The sequence below is a fragment of the Perca fluviatilis genome, chromosome 10 (assembly GCF_010015445.1).
Source record: "Perca fluviatilis chromosome 10, GENO_Pfluv_1.0, whole genome shotgun sequence".
Classification (NCBI taxonomy): Eukaryota; Metazoa; Chordata; class Actinopteri; order Perciformes; family Percidae; genus Perca; species Perca fluviatilis.
Genome location: NC_053121.1, coordinates 24,595,172 through 24,609,743, shown reverse-complemented (window position 1 = coordinate 24,609,743; position 14,572 = coordinate 24,595,172). Strand labels below are relative to the sequence as shown.

General features: G+C 41.8%; 1 protein-coding gene across 4 annotated transcripts in view; it reads left to right on the top strand.

Annotated features, from left to right (window-relative positions):
* drp2 (dystrophin related protein 2) overlaps positions 1-14,572 on the top strand; it is a 206,951-nt gene that overhangs the window by 180,170 nt on the left and 12,209 nt on the right. For all 4 annotated transcript variants that reach the window (XM_039813153.1, XM_039813149.1, XM_039813150.1 and 1 more), the window contains 2 exons: positions 3,388-3,453; positions 11,568-11,633. In XM_039813153.1, coding sequence (XP_039669087.1) covers positions 3,388-3,453; positions 11,568-11,633 — 132 coding nt within the window. The remainder of the gene's footprint in view (positions 1-3,387; positions 3,454-11,567; positions 11,634-14,572) is intronic.

Below are 14,572 nucleotides of genomic sequence, written 5' to 3'. Positions count from 1 at the left end.
ACCTGGTTGGTCTTATAATACATCTGGCTTTGAAGATGAGTCTGGCTTGGACCCCTAAATTGGCATAGAAGATCCCCTGCCCGTTCGCCAAAGTTGACTCTGAGTTCACTTTTGCAGAGCGGTAGCGGAGTTGCAATTGTAAAAAGCTGCCGGTAAAACCCAGCATTAGAACATTAAGGGGTACGGCCGCTCTCTCTCTCTTCTCTCTCTCTCTCTCTCTCTCTCTCTCTCTCTCTCTCTCTCGTGCGCGCGCCCGACACACACACAAGGATTGCAGCGTGCAATTCAATGTGGGGCTGACTCACGCAGATCGCTCTCTTCTGTCTTTTTTTAAATGAGTCGAAAGCAGAAAGCAAAACCTAACTTTACTTTTGATGAAATTAAACAAAGAGAAATGTTCTCCCCTCATTTTAAAATTGTCATAAATCAATACAAGAGCAGCCTACTTCCTTGTTTACTGCTGCAATGAAATGGTTACATTGTAACCTTGGTTCTATTTCCTATAGGCTTCACCCTCTAAGGCTACGCTATTGGGTTTATCCCCTTCGCGCATGCGCAGTCGTGAAGATTTTCTATCATGGAGCGTCCATTCCACATGCTGACTGTCAGACACGTGTTGGAATGCGTGCGCCACCGAGAATGGTTTACATTTGTGGATCTGAAAGACGCATACTTTGACATCCAAATCATTCCCAGGCACAGGAAATTTATACGCTTCTTTTTCCAAGGGGCCCATTTCCAGTACAACCGTCTGCCGTTCGGGTACTCAGTGGCCCCCCGCACCATTTCCAAGTGCATGTAGACGGCACTCCAGACATTGCGGGAAAAGGCGTCCAGAGTCCTCTTTTATCTGGATGATTTGCTCAGCAGCCCGGCTCCCTCTCGGGAAAAGGGCGGGGCTACACGCTATGGCAGTTCTGCGGCACCTGCAGACACTAGGTTTAAAGGTATAAACTGGAAGGAAAAGCTCACTGGTGCCCACACAATCGATAGTTTATCTGGGCGTAGTGCTAAACTCGATTGTTATGAGAGACAGGCTGTCAACGCCAAGGCAAGACGCGCTGATCTCTCTTCTGTCACGCACCACGCGGAGGTGTCAGCGCTGTCCATAATGCGTCTTCTGGGCATGATGTCCGCGGCCCACGTGATGGTTCCCCTCGGCCTCCTCCACATGAGGAAAATCCAGAGGTGGTTTCTCCGCCAGTGCGTCGACCCCATACGCCACAAGTGACGAATGCTGGCCATCCCTCCCTCTCTTCAGTCAGACCTGGCATATTGAGGAAACCCCAAGACCCTGTCAACCGGGGTTCCCCTGTGGTTTTCCTTGAGCACACAGGACAATCCACCCCTCGGCGTAGACTCCTTCTCTCACCAACCCTGGCCCAGAACCCTCCTATGCGCTTTTCCCCCCGGTCCCTCTGATCCCTCACCTCCTGGAACGCATCCAGGAGGAGAGTCTGTCAGTCATCCTAGTGGCACCGGAGCGCACGAGCGCATCCCGGTTCCAGAATCTGGTTCAGCCGCTGGCGGGTCCTCCCTGGCAACTGCCGTGGCGCGAGGACGCTCTGTCACAGCTGGACAGCGCGATATTTCACCCCCCAGTGATAACCCAGTGGGTGTGGGGCTGGCTGCTGAGCGGGAACGCTTGCAGAAATTAGGCTTGCCCCTTGCCATGGTGCGCACCATCCAGAACGCAAGAGCCCCTTCCACTACAGCGTATTACGCAGGGCGTTGGTCTGAAGGAAGCGGACCCCATATCGTGTCCCCTGCCTCTCTTGTTGACTTATGTCCAAACATTAGTGGATAATGATTTGACTCCGTCTACAGTCAAAGCCTACGCTGCAGCCATCTCGTCCTGCCATGAGGGCTATGGAGAGAGGACGTTTTTTGCGCACCCCCTGGTAAAGCGTTTCTTGAAGGGGGTCAGACGACAGTAACCCGCCGTGCGCTCTCTCACACCCCAGTGGGACCTAGCCCTGGTGCTTCGAGCTCTGGGGAAGCCTGGGAAACTTGATAGGAATCATGCTATATGCAGGCTTTGCAAAGCGAAAGTTAAGTATTATGGAAACACCACAAACTTGAGAACTCACACGGTACGCCATCACCCAAAGATTAACATTAAAGACGTGGACGAACAACAACCTAAAGTACCTAACATGCCAGTCAACCAACGCACTCTTTCAATGCTCTAAACTCCCACCAAACTCTGAACAAAAAGCTCTTTTTATTTAACGGTTTTATTTTATACTTGAATTAAATGTATTTGAAAGATGGCCAAAGCTTGGCACTTTGCAGTTTTTAGTTGCAAAAGTTTTTATTTTTGTATGAAGACATATAAAGTAATATCAAACTACATTTAATTTGTTGTGTTTCTTTTAAATTGTATGTCTACTACAATCACATGGGAAAAGTAACTACATTTACATACTGTGAATTGTTTTTTTTTTTTATCAATAATCGTTTTGAATCAAATCTTGAGCCTAAAAATTGATATTGAATCGAATCGTGACATTTTCTGAATCGTGCACTCCTAATATTTCTTAATTTATGTTTTCTTTAAAATAGTGTTAAAATCTTGTCTCGTTCTCATGAACCCAATCTCGTCTCGTCTGGTCTTGTGAGCAAAGTGTCTTGTCACAACACGAGACAACTAAGGCAGGATCTGGATTGGGGAAATCTGGTTATAGTCTGAGCTTTTTAATAAGATGCGGCACATAACAATGCGACCATAGACTGTTTGCGACATAAAGCATGTATCAGAGTAAGAAGCAGCAGTGGCAGTGCAGACGTTTAAATGGCCTGCGCACAGTTAACAGATGTCTCTCATTGAATAGACAGGGTTTGGTCATTGCCTACATCTAGCCAATGCCAAAATGCCACAGCATATATAATATACATCATAAAAATATCATAGAAACTATCAAAGTAAACACTCATTTAGTCCAGGTTCTGTTGTTCTGCCTTATGAAAAGAATCATGAGAAGATAGTTCTTGACTATAAAGCATCACAAGCCAAAAATGTAGGGAACCAGTGGTCTATTCAATTGAAATAAAAGCACCACATTTTAAGACCATCATGTGTTTTGTGTGTAAAATCTTAATCTGCAAAGTGACTAAAGCTCTAAAATAAATGTTGTACAAAAAAAGTAAATGCTCAAGTAAAGTACAAGTAGCCCAAAGTTGTACTTAAATGCAGCACTTGCTTTTCCTCCACTGTGAAACAAGTTGCACCTCTCTTGCCTGCATCCTAACAATGTTCACAAATAAAACTCTCTTTTTCTGGATTATAGCAATATGTGTGAATTAAGTTTTTCCTGCCTCAACTCATTCTCACTGCGTTAGAAATGCCTCTGTGAGGTATTGATGTTTGGCTTCTGTTGTTCCCAGGCCATGCTCTTCGCCCAAGCTGCCTCATGCAGACACACACAGCAGGATTGAACATTATGCCAGCAGGTACGTGGCCCACTGTGCTGTGCTGTACATCAAATCACTACAGCTAAGTATCTAATTTTCCTCTCTCCAAATCAACCTTTCTTCTTCTTTATATCCACTCCACCCCTGCTTTCACCTCCTCTCTGCTTCCTCACCCTTTAATCTCCACAGCACACTGTACTGATTGGAGTATTGATTTGTCTGCGTTGTGCACTGTACTCCAGCCAGGGTGAAGACTGTACTGCCCAGCAGTTTTCTTGCCTCTTACTCTCCACACGAACACACACTGGTGCAGATAAGCAGAGCCGTTTGTGGTTATGTTTGTGGTGGTCAGCGGGGTTCAGCGTGCCTAGCAGCTTGTCACTTGCTAGGGCAGTGAGCCCATTGGTCACCTGGGAACTGCTGGTGTGGATTAGTGTCTATCTGACAGGTTATAAACAGGGGCACAGAACTGGACTCTCACACTCCTGGCAGCTCAGTCCACAGTGCTGCAGACCTGGACACATACACACATTTCTACTGAGCCTGGTGTGTGTGTGTGTGTGTGTGTGTGTGTGTGTGTGTGTGTGTGTGTGTGTGTGTGTGTGTGTGTGTGTGTGTGTGTGTGTGTGTGTGTGTGTGTGTGTGTGTGTGTGTGTGTGTGTGTGTGTGTGTGTGTGTGTGTGTGTGTGTGTGTGTGTGTGTGTGTGTGTGTGTGTGCCATTGTATATTACTTCCTAGAGGCTCTTACACACAACTGCTTGAGACCCTGCTAAAACAGGGAACACACACCAGCAAGAGAACAGACACAATTGTCCTCTTTACCCCTCTTATCTCTCCCTTGTTTCCCTTACTCCCTCTGTTTGCCTTTTTTCCTTTTTTATTCTTATCTTTGATCCTTCTCTTGTATTGTCTCCCACCCACACATTTCGTTCCCTCTTTTTCTATCTCTATACTCTTCCAGCCCTGCCTTCTTCTCCATTCTTTAAGATCTTTTTTGTTATATACTTTTACATTTAGTGCTAATTAAGGAACAATTTCCTTCATACAGCTATTGAGTACGGTGGCCGACAGGGGCAAACGCCCTGCAACTTCAGAAAACACATGCAAATAGACAAAACACAAGCAAATTAAGAAAACAACTTCATTAATTTGACAACACATGTGCAGCATTCAGCAAACGCGCTGCATATACACACAACACAACCAAATATACAAACGCGCTGCAATTAAAAAATGATGCAAAAAGAAAAGCAAACCCCGAAAAAAGAAGCGATGCAAAAAGAAAAACAACTTCATTAATTTGACAACACATGCGCATCATTCAGCAAACGTGATGCAAATACACAACACAACCAAATACATAAACGATGCGCGAATAAAAAAAACGATGCAAAAAGAAAAGCACACAAACCCCGAAAACAAATGCAAAAGAAAAACGCTGCATCCAAATTCCACAACGGAAGTTCTCCAGACAGGGAACAGCTAATCAGCTGGATTTTCGACCCCTTTTCTGCCTTTTTATTAGAGATTAGAGTTGTGGCTGCATAGTAAAAGAGAACTCCTGTCTCATGCCCTTATTAATAACATAATATAATATATTAGTAATATACAGTCTCTGCTCCCGTCTCAGCCGGGAGGCTGGTTCCCGTCTCGAGCCGACCTTTCAAAATAAAGCCTCGCGTTTGGTCGTTTCGTCTTCCTTTGGTGTTTTGGATGTTTTGAACTAAACAGTACGGCAATCATGCTAATGAATACAATAACTTTTTCAGGGATGTATTACTTACAACACAATGGAGCAAGCAAAGCAGTTTTGTGTTTATTTGCAGGCGGGATTTATTCAGTTTGATAAACGGTAAATTGGCTGGTTTTTTAAACAGGGAGGGATTATAAATAGTCTGTTTTTTGTATTTCAATAGCGAATTGCTCCACAATATGAATACAGATTGGTCACTTATTTTGTTGTATAATCACAATATTACACATGATGAGGTCTACACTTCAGTGATGCGCTTTCGGACCTGGAAAACACGTCTCTGCTGATTGAGTATCAGCTGTGACCCGAGCCGAGAAACACACCCACCAAACGAGAGAAAACATATCTCAAACATAGACTTAATATTTACAGTCTGTGAGCTCACCGTTGCACACCGTTCTGAGATTGAACGTCTCTCTCTCTCTCTCTCTCTCTCTCTCTCTCTCTCTCTCTCTCTCTCTCTCTCTCTCATAGACTATGCTCTCCCCCAGCCCCAAAAAAAAATCAGCTTTTGTTTTCCCCTGGGTATTTTATTTTTTTTTTAAACAAAAAAATAAGTGACCAATCTGTATTCATATTGTGGAGCAATACGCTCTTGAAATACAAAAAATAGACTATTTAAAATAGTCCCTCCCTGTTTAGTAAACCAGCCATTTACCGTGGGATTTATCAAACGGAATAGCCTAAATCCGGCCTGCACATAAAGACAAAACTGCTTTGCTTGCTCCATTGTGTTGTAAGTAATACATCCCTGAAAAAGTTATGGTATTCATTAGCATGATTGCCGTACTGTTTAGTTCAAAAACATCCAAAACACCAAAGGAAGACGAGCCGACCAAACGCGAGGTTTTATTTTGAAAAGTCCCTCCAGAGGTCTGGAGAACTTCCGTTGTGGAATTTGGATGCAGCGTTTTTCTTTTGCATTTGTTTTCGGGGTTTGTGTGCTTTTCTTTTTGCATCGTTTTTTATTCGCATCGCGTTTATGTATTTGGTTGTGTTGTGTATTTGCATCGCGTTTGCTGAATGCTGCGCATGTGTTGTCAAATTAATGAAGTTGTTTTTCTTTTTGCATCGCTTCTTTTTTCGGGGTTTGCTTTCCTTTTTGCATCGTTTTTAATTGCAGCGCGTTTGTATATTTGGTTGTGTTGTGTGTATATGCAGCGCGTTTGCTGAATGCTGCACATGTGTTGTCAAATTAATGAAGTTGTTTTCTTAATTTGCTTGTGTTTTGTCTATTTGCATGTGTTTTCTGAAGTTGCAGGGCGTTTGCCCCTGTCGGCCACCGTAATTGAGTCATGTTGGCCACTCAGAAAAACCTTAACCAGCATAAAATTGTAGCTGCCAACATCCTTCACCAATATAAATTAAAATGACCGAAATGGAAAAGTGGTCTAATTTACTCAAAATGAGACACATTGCCTTATTTGGCCTTCTAAAAAAACACAAGAAAAAACTCACCCAGCTAAATATAGTGTCCACTGTATTTAAACAGTATGTTAGGAACTTTAATAATAGCAATGGTCTTTTTTTCTGCAAAAGAATGAATCTGTATCAGGGTCTTTATTTGAGACAATAACCTATGATCGCAATAGTCTATGATTTTGATATTATTTGTCTGTGAGAGACCAATGCCTACTTTGTGACTTCTCCAGCCCGCCTGTGGCTCTCACTCTCAAGCCCATTCCTTACTACTAAATGTTTAAAAAGGGGTCGTGAATACATACTTTTATTATTTCCTGCTGACACTCAAATGTTTCACAAACAGAAGTAAATAGTTATTTTGTTTGGGATTATTTCAGCAAGTATTTTTGAAGGGGCCTACAGGATTATGTATGTTGGATTAACTCTAAATGATGAAGAAACCTCTCAGCTAGTTCAACAGTGTGGCTCATTGATTTGTTTGCAATGGAACTCTATGGCACAGACACGTATAAACTGTATCAGGCTTTGTGAGACAACACTTGTTTTTGTTGACAGTAAGAAAATTATAGAATATCACCAGACTAATCCTTTAAACCTGCTTGTGAATAAGTGAGTGACCTGTACATGTTTATAAAGAGCAAACAAATGCTTTATAACACACTGTTCACATGTCTAGTTACATATCTTTTTGAACATGATTTCTAGCTCGGTTATACTGTGTTATCAAGCAATAATTAACCATGTACAACCAATTATGGATGTTTCATTGGAGTTACAGATGCATTCATAATACTTTAAAATGTCATTTTTATATTTCCTTACAACCATTTACTGAGTGTTTATATACTGCTAAAATGCTCAATAGAGGGGGTTAAAATAGAGTTCCCATTAAGATGCATATTGTTGCACATGGTACACAAACACCATGTTAATACAAACATGTACAATTCAATGTAAAAGCCCTTTTAATAAATGGCATTGCTGTGAAGCAGAACAAATCAGAGATATTTATTCAATTCAATGGTAATTTTTGAGGCCTTAGTTAGCTGTGTTTAATTAGACAGCAGGCTGTTGGAGGCAGCCAACAATCACACATTTCCATGGTTCCTCATGTCAACGTGTCAAAACTGCTTCTCCGAATGGTTAGGCCAGTGCCTGGCATGGTAGTCTGCGGCCGTTAGTGTTTGAGTAGTCTATATCCTTGACGTTACACTTGTATTTTCCGTTTCCTTCCGCTTTCTTTGTGTTGGAATTTGAAATTTGGTGGATTAATGAGGACTATTTTTGACTGCTCCTCAGATCTCTGCAGGGTAAATTGAAACAGCTAGCTAGACTATCTGTCAGATCTGAGTTTTCTCTCGCACGACTACTTTGCAGTGGCTCTGTGCGGAGTTTAGGGCCACCCATGACTATTCTGATTGGTTTAAAGAAATGTCATTAAACCAGAGCACGTTTTCCTCCCATCCCCGAATGCTATGTGGAGTAGCCAGACCCTCCTTCAGTGCACTTTGGAGGAGAGTCTGGCAAAGCGAGACTAGTGTTTGAGTGAAAGTGTGTGTGAATGAGAGGCATGAACGATCATTTATCCAAAATGCATTTTCCATGTACATTGTGCTATGTTTTGTTATTTTGTCTCCCTTCCATGTCTTGTTCATTGACCAGTATTACTTTGGTCCAGCATGTCATAAATACTTTATACCTGCTAAAAATGAATGAGTATCAGCATTTACACATTAAGAATAAAAGCTTATTCTGTCATGATCTGAGCACTGTCGTAATAGGAGTTGACAGTTCTTATTATGGGAAGGTTGAGTGTTTTATCTGTACTCCATCAGCATGCAGACTTCTTTATCTCTCTCTCTCTCTCTCTCTCTCTCTCTCTCTCTCTTTCTCTCTCTCTCAAAATATTGGATGTCATCACTGGCAGGTCAGTGTCTGAAATATTTCCCTTTGTGGTATCATATTAGACAGGTGTGTGTGTGTGTGTGTGTGTGTGTGTGTGTGTGTGTGTGTGTGTGTGTGTGTGTGTGTGTGTGTGTGTGTCAGTCAAAGTGCCCTTCAGCCAATGAGGGGTATAGGTGTTTATGCATGGCAATAATGTAGTCTCCATTCATCTCAAGCGAGATGAAGTATTTGATGTTTGGGGTTAGGAAAGCTAGATTTGCAGGCGTGTCACACACTGAGACCGTCTCTGTCTCTTCCTCTCCATCTCTCTCTGTATCTCCCACCCCTCCCCTAATATCAATGCGGGGGTAGAGTTCTTTCCTTTCATCATCATTGCTGCTTCGACATCTTATAGACCATGGATGAGAGGAAGATAATTTATAATAATTTTAATAATTAGCATTTCTCTCTCTTATCCTCCCTCTCTTTCTCTCTCTCTCTCTCTCCCTTTTTTCATTTCCTCTTACATCCATTTACATTCATGCAGGAGGCTAAACACACATGTATGCACAAGTAACCCACACACATATACCCACACTACTATTTCTTATTTCTTTTCGCCCTTTCCTTTCTTATTTGCTGTTGTCCCTGACTGAGACTCCAGGTTTGTGGAGTGCTTTCTGATGAACAGTGTCGCAGATTGAATTATGGGTGTTCAGGTTCACATGCCGGGCCTCCATAAATGGGACAGGGATAAATCCTAAAATTCTCAGTGTTATGTTGTCAGTGTACTCTAGAGAGAAAGAGTATGAGATGTGGATGTCCCTGACAGCCTGTACATCACTCACTACTCCTCCCATCTCTCAGTCCATCAGCTGACGACATTCTGCAAAGGATGATGCAGCATGGAGTTTGTGTTTGTGTGTACAAGGAATGCTGCATTGTAGAGTTAAGACTGCTTTCATGTAGCACGTGTGTGTATGTATATATGTATGTGGACAGCCACAAGGCTCCTCACATATTTGTATCAGTGGGTTGGTTCTCTGTGCTGGTTAATTACCTTACTTGAAGGAGAAACCCACCCTTTGATCGTCTAACAGTGTTACATATCATCAACATATGATATTCAGATGACTGCAGCTGTTTGTGATGAATTCATTTTGTAGTGTACCCACTTTCACTCAACTCGTCTTTAGATCATATCGTCCTACATTTTCTTTTAAAGGGTTTTCAGACAATGGGCAGCCTTGTGCATTCAGGCTGGGGTGTAATTTCCACTGGGGACAGGGGGGACATGTCCCCACTACTTTTCAAAATCCCCCACTTTCAAATTGTGAACATTTTTGACTTCTCAAACCAAAGTTACACCCTTGCATTCAGGTATAAGCTATACTTGTAGGTGGAGGATCCAAAGATGATAGTGACGGAGAGCAAAGTTTTTTCAGTCAAGAGGAAATGAGAGAGTTGTATAAACATGGCTACTGATAGAGATACATGCTACAATGCACAAGTGGTGAGTGATAAAAAAACACTACTAATAATTTATAAACAGTTTTTCTGTGACCCTGGGTCCAAGTATGTTAATAGATTATTGGTATATTAGCCATGAAACACCAAAAACTACAACTGCACACTCAAATGAGTGCAGTGCAAACAACTGAGTAAGATGCCAACTCTAATATAGAGAAGTAGTTGCGTACTGTAAGAGAGTGTAAGAGGCTATACTAAATAATTTAATAACACGAGTAGTTTAAGTGTGTGACTACTTTTGTTTACTTAACATCCTCTTTAATATGAATTAGCCAAAATACTGTATGCACTTTAATTTGCAGCGAATATGCTACAGTTTTGTCATAGCTAGTCTAAATGTTGTATTTATCCAATTTCTCTTTTTTTATTTAATAAATAGACTTCATTTATGTAAAGCGCTTTGCAATTTTCCTCTCATTCAAGCACACACACTCACACACCGATGGCAGCAAGCTATCATGCCAGTCACTGGCCTGACCATTGAGAGCAATTGCGGTTCACTGTTTTGTTCAAGGACACTTAGAGATGTGGACAGGGGAAGCCCGGAATCGGATCATCAGCCTTGCGATTACTGGACAACGCAAATCGACTTGCTGAGCCAGAGCCACCCATTCCATTTAATATTTCTTATCTTTTTGTCTAGATTTTGTTTTCATATTTCTTTATTAATAAGTGCAGGTTTAACAAACGTTTTCAAGGTCTAATCAAATAACATTTTATAGTGAAGGGTTGGTCCAACATATTACAGGAAAAAAAAGTAATTCCAATTCTCCCCCTTATTTACCATTTCTTTATTTTTACACAGTGATGGGATTTTTCTTATTTATGCCATCAAACTTAAAACAGTATAAGCACCATGTAATATTTTTAAAACCCTTCAAACATTCTTCCCTTCTGCAGCATTTGGATTATTTGTTATAGCAGTGGAAAAAGCTTACAAAGCAGCATGCACGCAGTGCAGCTGTCGACTGACAGAGGCGCTGTCCTTGGTCCTGAAAAGCCACACAGCAACTCACACACACACACACACAGTTGCTGTCCGTGGTGCTGGAAAGCAGCATATTTTTACCCTTTTATTACTTATTTATTTTATTGTTGATAGACAGGGTTTTATCCTTCTTCATTGTGGATACTTTTATACCTCTTACTCTACAGCAAGTACAATTTCTGCCTTTCTGAAGTCTGGTCAGTCAGATGTGTGTGGACAGCTTGCTGTTTAGTTGCAGTCCATAATACAAAAAGGCCAGGTCTTATTCACACTACTTCAAAGCTAAACCGCACTGATTGTTTGTTTTATCTTGTGTTTGAGGAAGTGTATTTCCCCAGTGTGTGATAATACTCAATCTTTAGCTTTTTCCTGCATTTGTTCTGACTCATCCACTCTCCTGTATTTCTCTTTTGTGTGTCTGTATACATGTGTGTAACATGCTGTCCTTGGTTTGTTTGTGTGTGTGTGTGTGTGTGTGTGTGTGTGTGTGTGTGTGTGTGTGTGTGTGTGTGTGTGTGTGTGTGTGTGTGTGTGTGTGTGTGTGTGTGTGTGTGTGTGTTATACATACATCTATAGATTGGCGGAAATGGAGAGCCAGAACTGTTCATTCTTCACGGATAGCCTGTCTCCCGATGAAAGTCTGTGAGTATGCTGCCAATCCCCTCATTTCAACCACAGCCTTTCCTGGGGATTGTGTGTGTGTGAGTGTGTGTGTTGTGTTTACTGTCTTTCCTCTTGATACATTCATTGTTTCTGTGTTGTTCGACTATTAAGGAAAGATTGGGTAACATGACACAAATAATCAGCCACATAATGAAAATGACCCACAGTGAGCAGTGTGCACACAGCCCCCCTTCATCATGCACATGCCTGCTGTGATTAAAGTTTGTGGCAGTGGGTAGATACAAAAACCCCGCTGAGGAGAGGAGAGGCTTGAGTGTGTTTGTAGAAAGCTGGCTGAGTGGTGGGGTAGTGGCCGAGGTTACAGCAGTGAGAGGAATGGGGATGTTTGATGTGAATGAGGCGCCAACAAGGTGAGTCCTCATTAGGGCTGCACGATATTGGAAAAAACTGACATTGCGATATTTTTTTTTCCTGCGATATATATTGCGATATGAAAAAAGACAAATTTTTACAAGATGACATAAATAGCTCTATTTGGAAATAATTAATAATTCGACTACTGGGGTGATTTTGTAGGAGAGTGCATCTACATAGAAAATAAAAATGAAAAAGGAACTTTTCTTATGTGAACCATTCTTTGTTGAACTTTAATGCTTTTCAAACACCAAAGCAAGTAAGCGCTGCGACTACTCTTCTGAAGACATTTTGGAGAGGGAATTTAGGTAGAAATACACTGACTGACATGACACCCATGTATTCATATAATACTATTAATCCAAGCTAAAGTGAATGATATTATTAATGCCTGCATGTTGCTTCCTCTAAATTTCAGGTTGTGGTCGACTATTAAGGCCTGCTTTGGTTGTTTGATAAATTGATCAACATTTATTGTGATTGGTGGTTTGCTGTGCATGCAGAGGCTGCATGTCAGGCACTAGCAACAAACTGTGTATCCAAGACTTCTTAAATCAGTGTAAATTACGTTATATCAGACACAGACTGCTGTTGTAGATTAGTATTACGTCTCCAGCGTCGCGGCTCCGAACCGTAAACAGACCAAGGGGGTAAGCCTCTCTCCACAACGCGTACCTCCTATGGCGCCATTTTGATGCTAACAAGCACTCACCCGCTGTTAGCATTCCATTGACCATTCCATTGACCATTCATTTTGACGTCACTTTGACGCGCCTAATAACTTTACATCTGAAGCGTTTAAAGACTTTATTTGTCCATTGTTTATTTCTAAAGAAACGACAATGTAAAAAAAGGCTCCATTACCTTGTACCTCATGTTATGGCTCCATAGCAGAAGTTTATGTAAAAATAGGCTAGCAATTGTGTCATAACCATGCGACTTACTGTCGCACAGTAGAGAAATTACCGTACAGTACAGGAGAAGCTCACAGGCAGTTTCAACTTAAACTAGCTGTTTAAGTTTAATTACTAACGTTGACTAGCATTTTAGTTAGCAATAATTAGCCTGTGCCTATGTTATCTCCTTACATATACCTATGCCCTCCGTCTCTGAAAGATTGGGAATGATTGAGATTTCTCTTGGCACAGCTACCAGAAGACTTACAACTTTCAGACTTGAGGTTGCTCACGTCACATCTACGTCTTCAAGCTCAGTTTGCAGCTGCGCAGTAATGCTCAGCGCTCACCGGAATAGTGCTTCTAATATACTTCACTGGTCTCTGTCCAGAGCAACAGGATCTGTTGGTCCATTTCTTTAACTATCTATTGGACCCATTATTTCTTTAGACTAACTATATTAGCTTTAGCCTGGCTGGTAGCAGCTTTCTGCAGTGAAAAATGGCCGAGAGATGTTGTGATTACGTTGCATTAATGAGGTGATTTAGTTTGTCTTAGCAGTGAACATAAAAAACTAACTACTGTAGCTTCACTACCCATGGAAAAACATGTGCATCTCAGAGTCAGCGGCAGCTGGCGCTTACGGTACTTTTCTACACACGGAGACCCACACTTCCCATAACAAACCCCATCGGACTAACATTACGTCACATACACACGTTGCCCACATGGCTACCTGTCTTAAAGGGGAAGGGTCGGCCGGTAACAATCATGTAAAAGGAGAACCAGAGCCGGTCTACGGAGAGCCATTTCACTCCCTATTTAGCCCCATTGTACGGATTTTGGTTGTAGTTCCACCAGAGTTCCACTGGGGGTGATCGCATGCGAGAACAAAATGAATGGGACTCTATGGAGCTAGACGGCTAAATTTGTCTCTTTCGCCTGATTGCCGTTGAGAGATCTCAGATTTGATTGTAGTTTTTGCAAGTTCAACATGCGTCTGAAGCGGAAACAGAATGTCAGAGTGAATATTTTGGCGTGGTCTTTAAAACATTAGCAAACCTCTTTCTAGCACGTGTATTGACAGGGAGTCTGACCTGTCAGCTGTGTTGTCGATGCCTCGAGAGAAAAAAGGAAGTGACTCAGAGCTTGCCGTAAAGTAGTATCTGTGGCCGTACGATGTGTATGCTAACGCTAGCATGCTACCTCGTTCTCAATAGCAAAGCACTGCTACAACACACACAAGTTCACCATAATCTACAAAAGAACTACTTACATGTGCGCACTCATTTAGAAGTCTCCCAGCTAATCCTGCCTTGTAATCTGACTGAAGTTGGAGAAACAGGCTTTCTTTTTACTCTTTTGTCTCTAGAGTTATCTAGCTGACATGATCTACATCTGAGCTACTGTGCGAGTTCAATCAAAGATAGTACAGAAGAAGAAGAAGATAAGAGGTCTCACTCTGTAGCTAAAACAGAAACCAGGTGAAAAGAGGTTCTGCAGCAGTGAGAGAGAGCTGTGCAGTACAACAAAAAATATGGTGTTTTTTTTTTATTAAACCATGTAAACCTATTCCGGTACAACCTTAAAATACAGTTATGAACTTGAAAATGAGCATAATATGGGTGCTTTAAAAGGTTTTTTAGA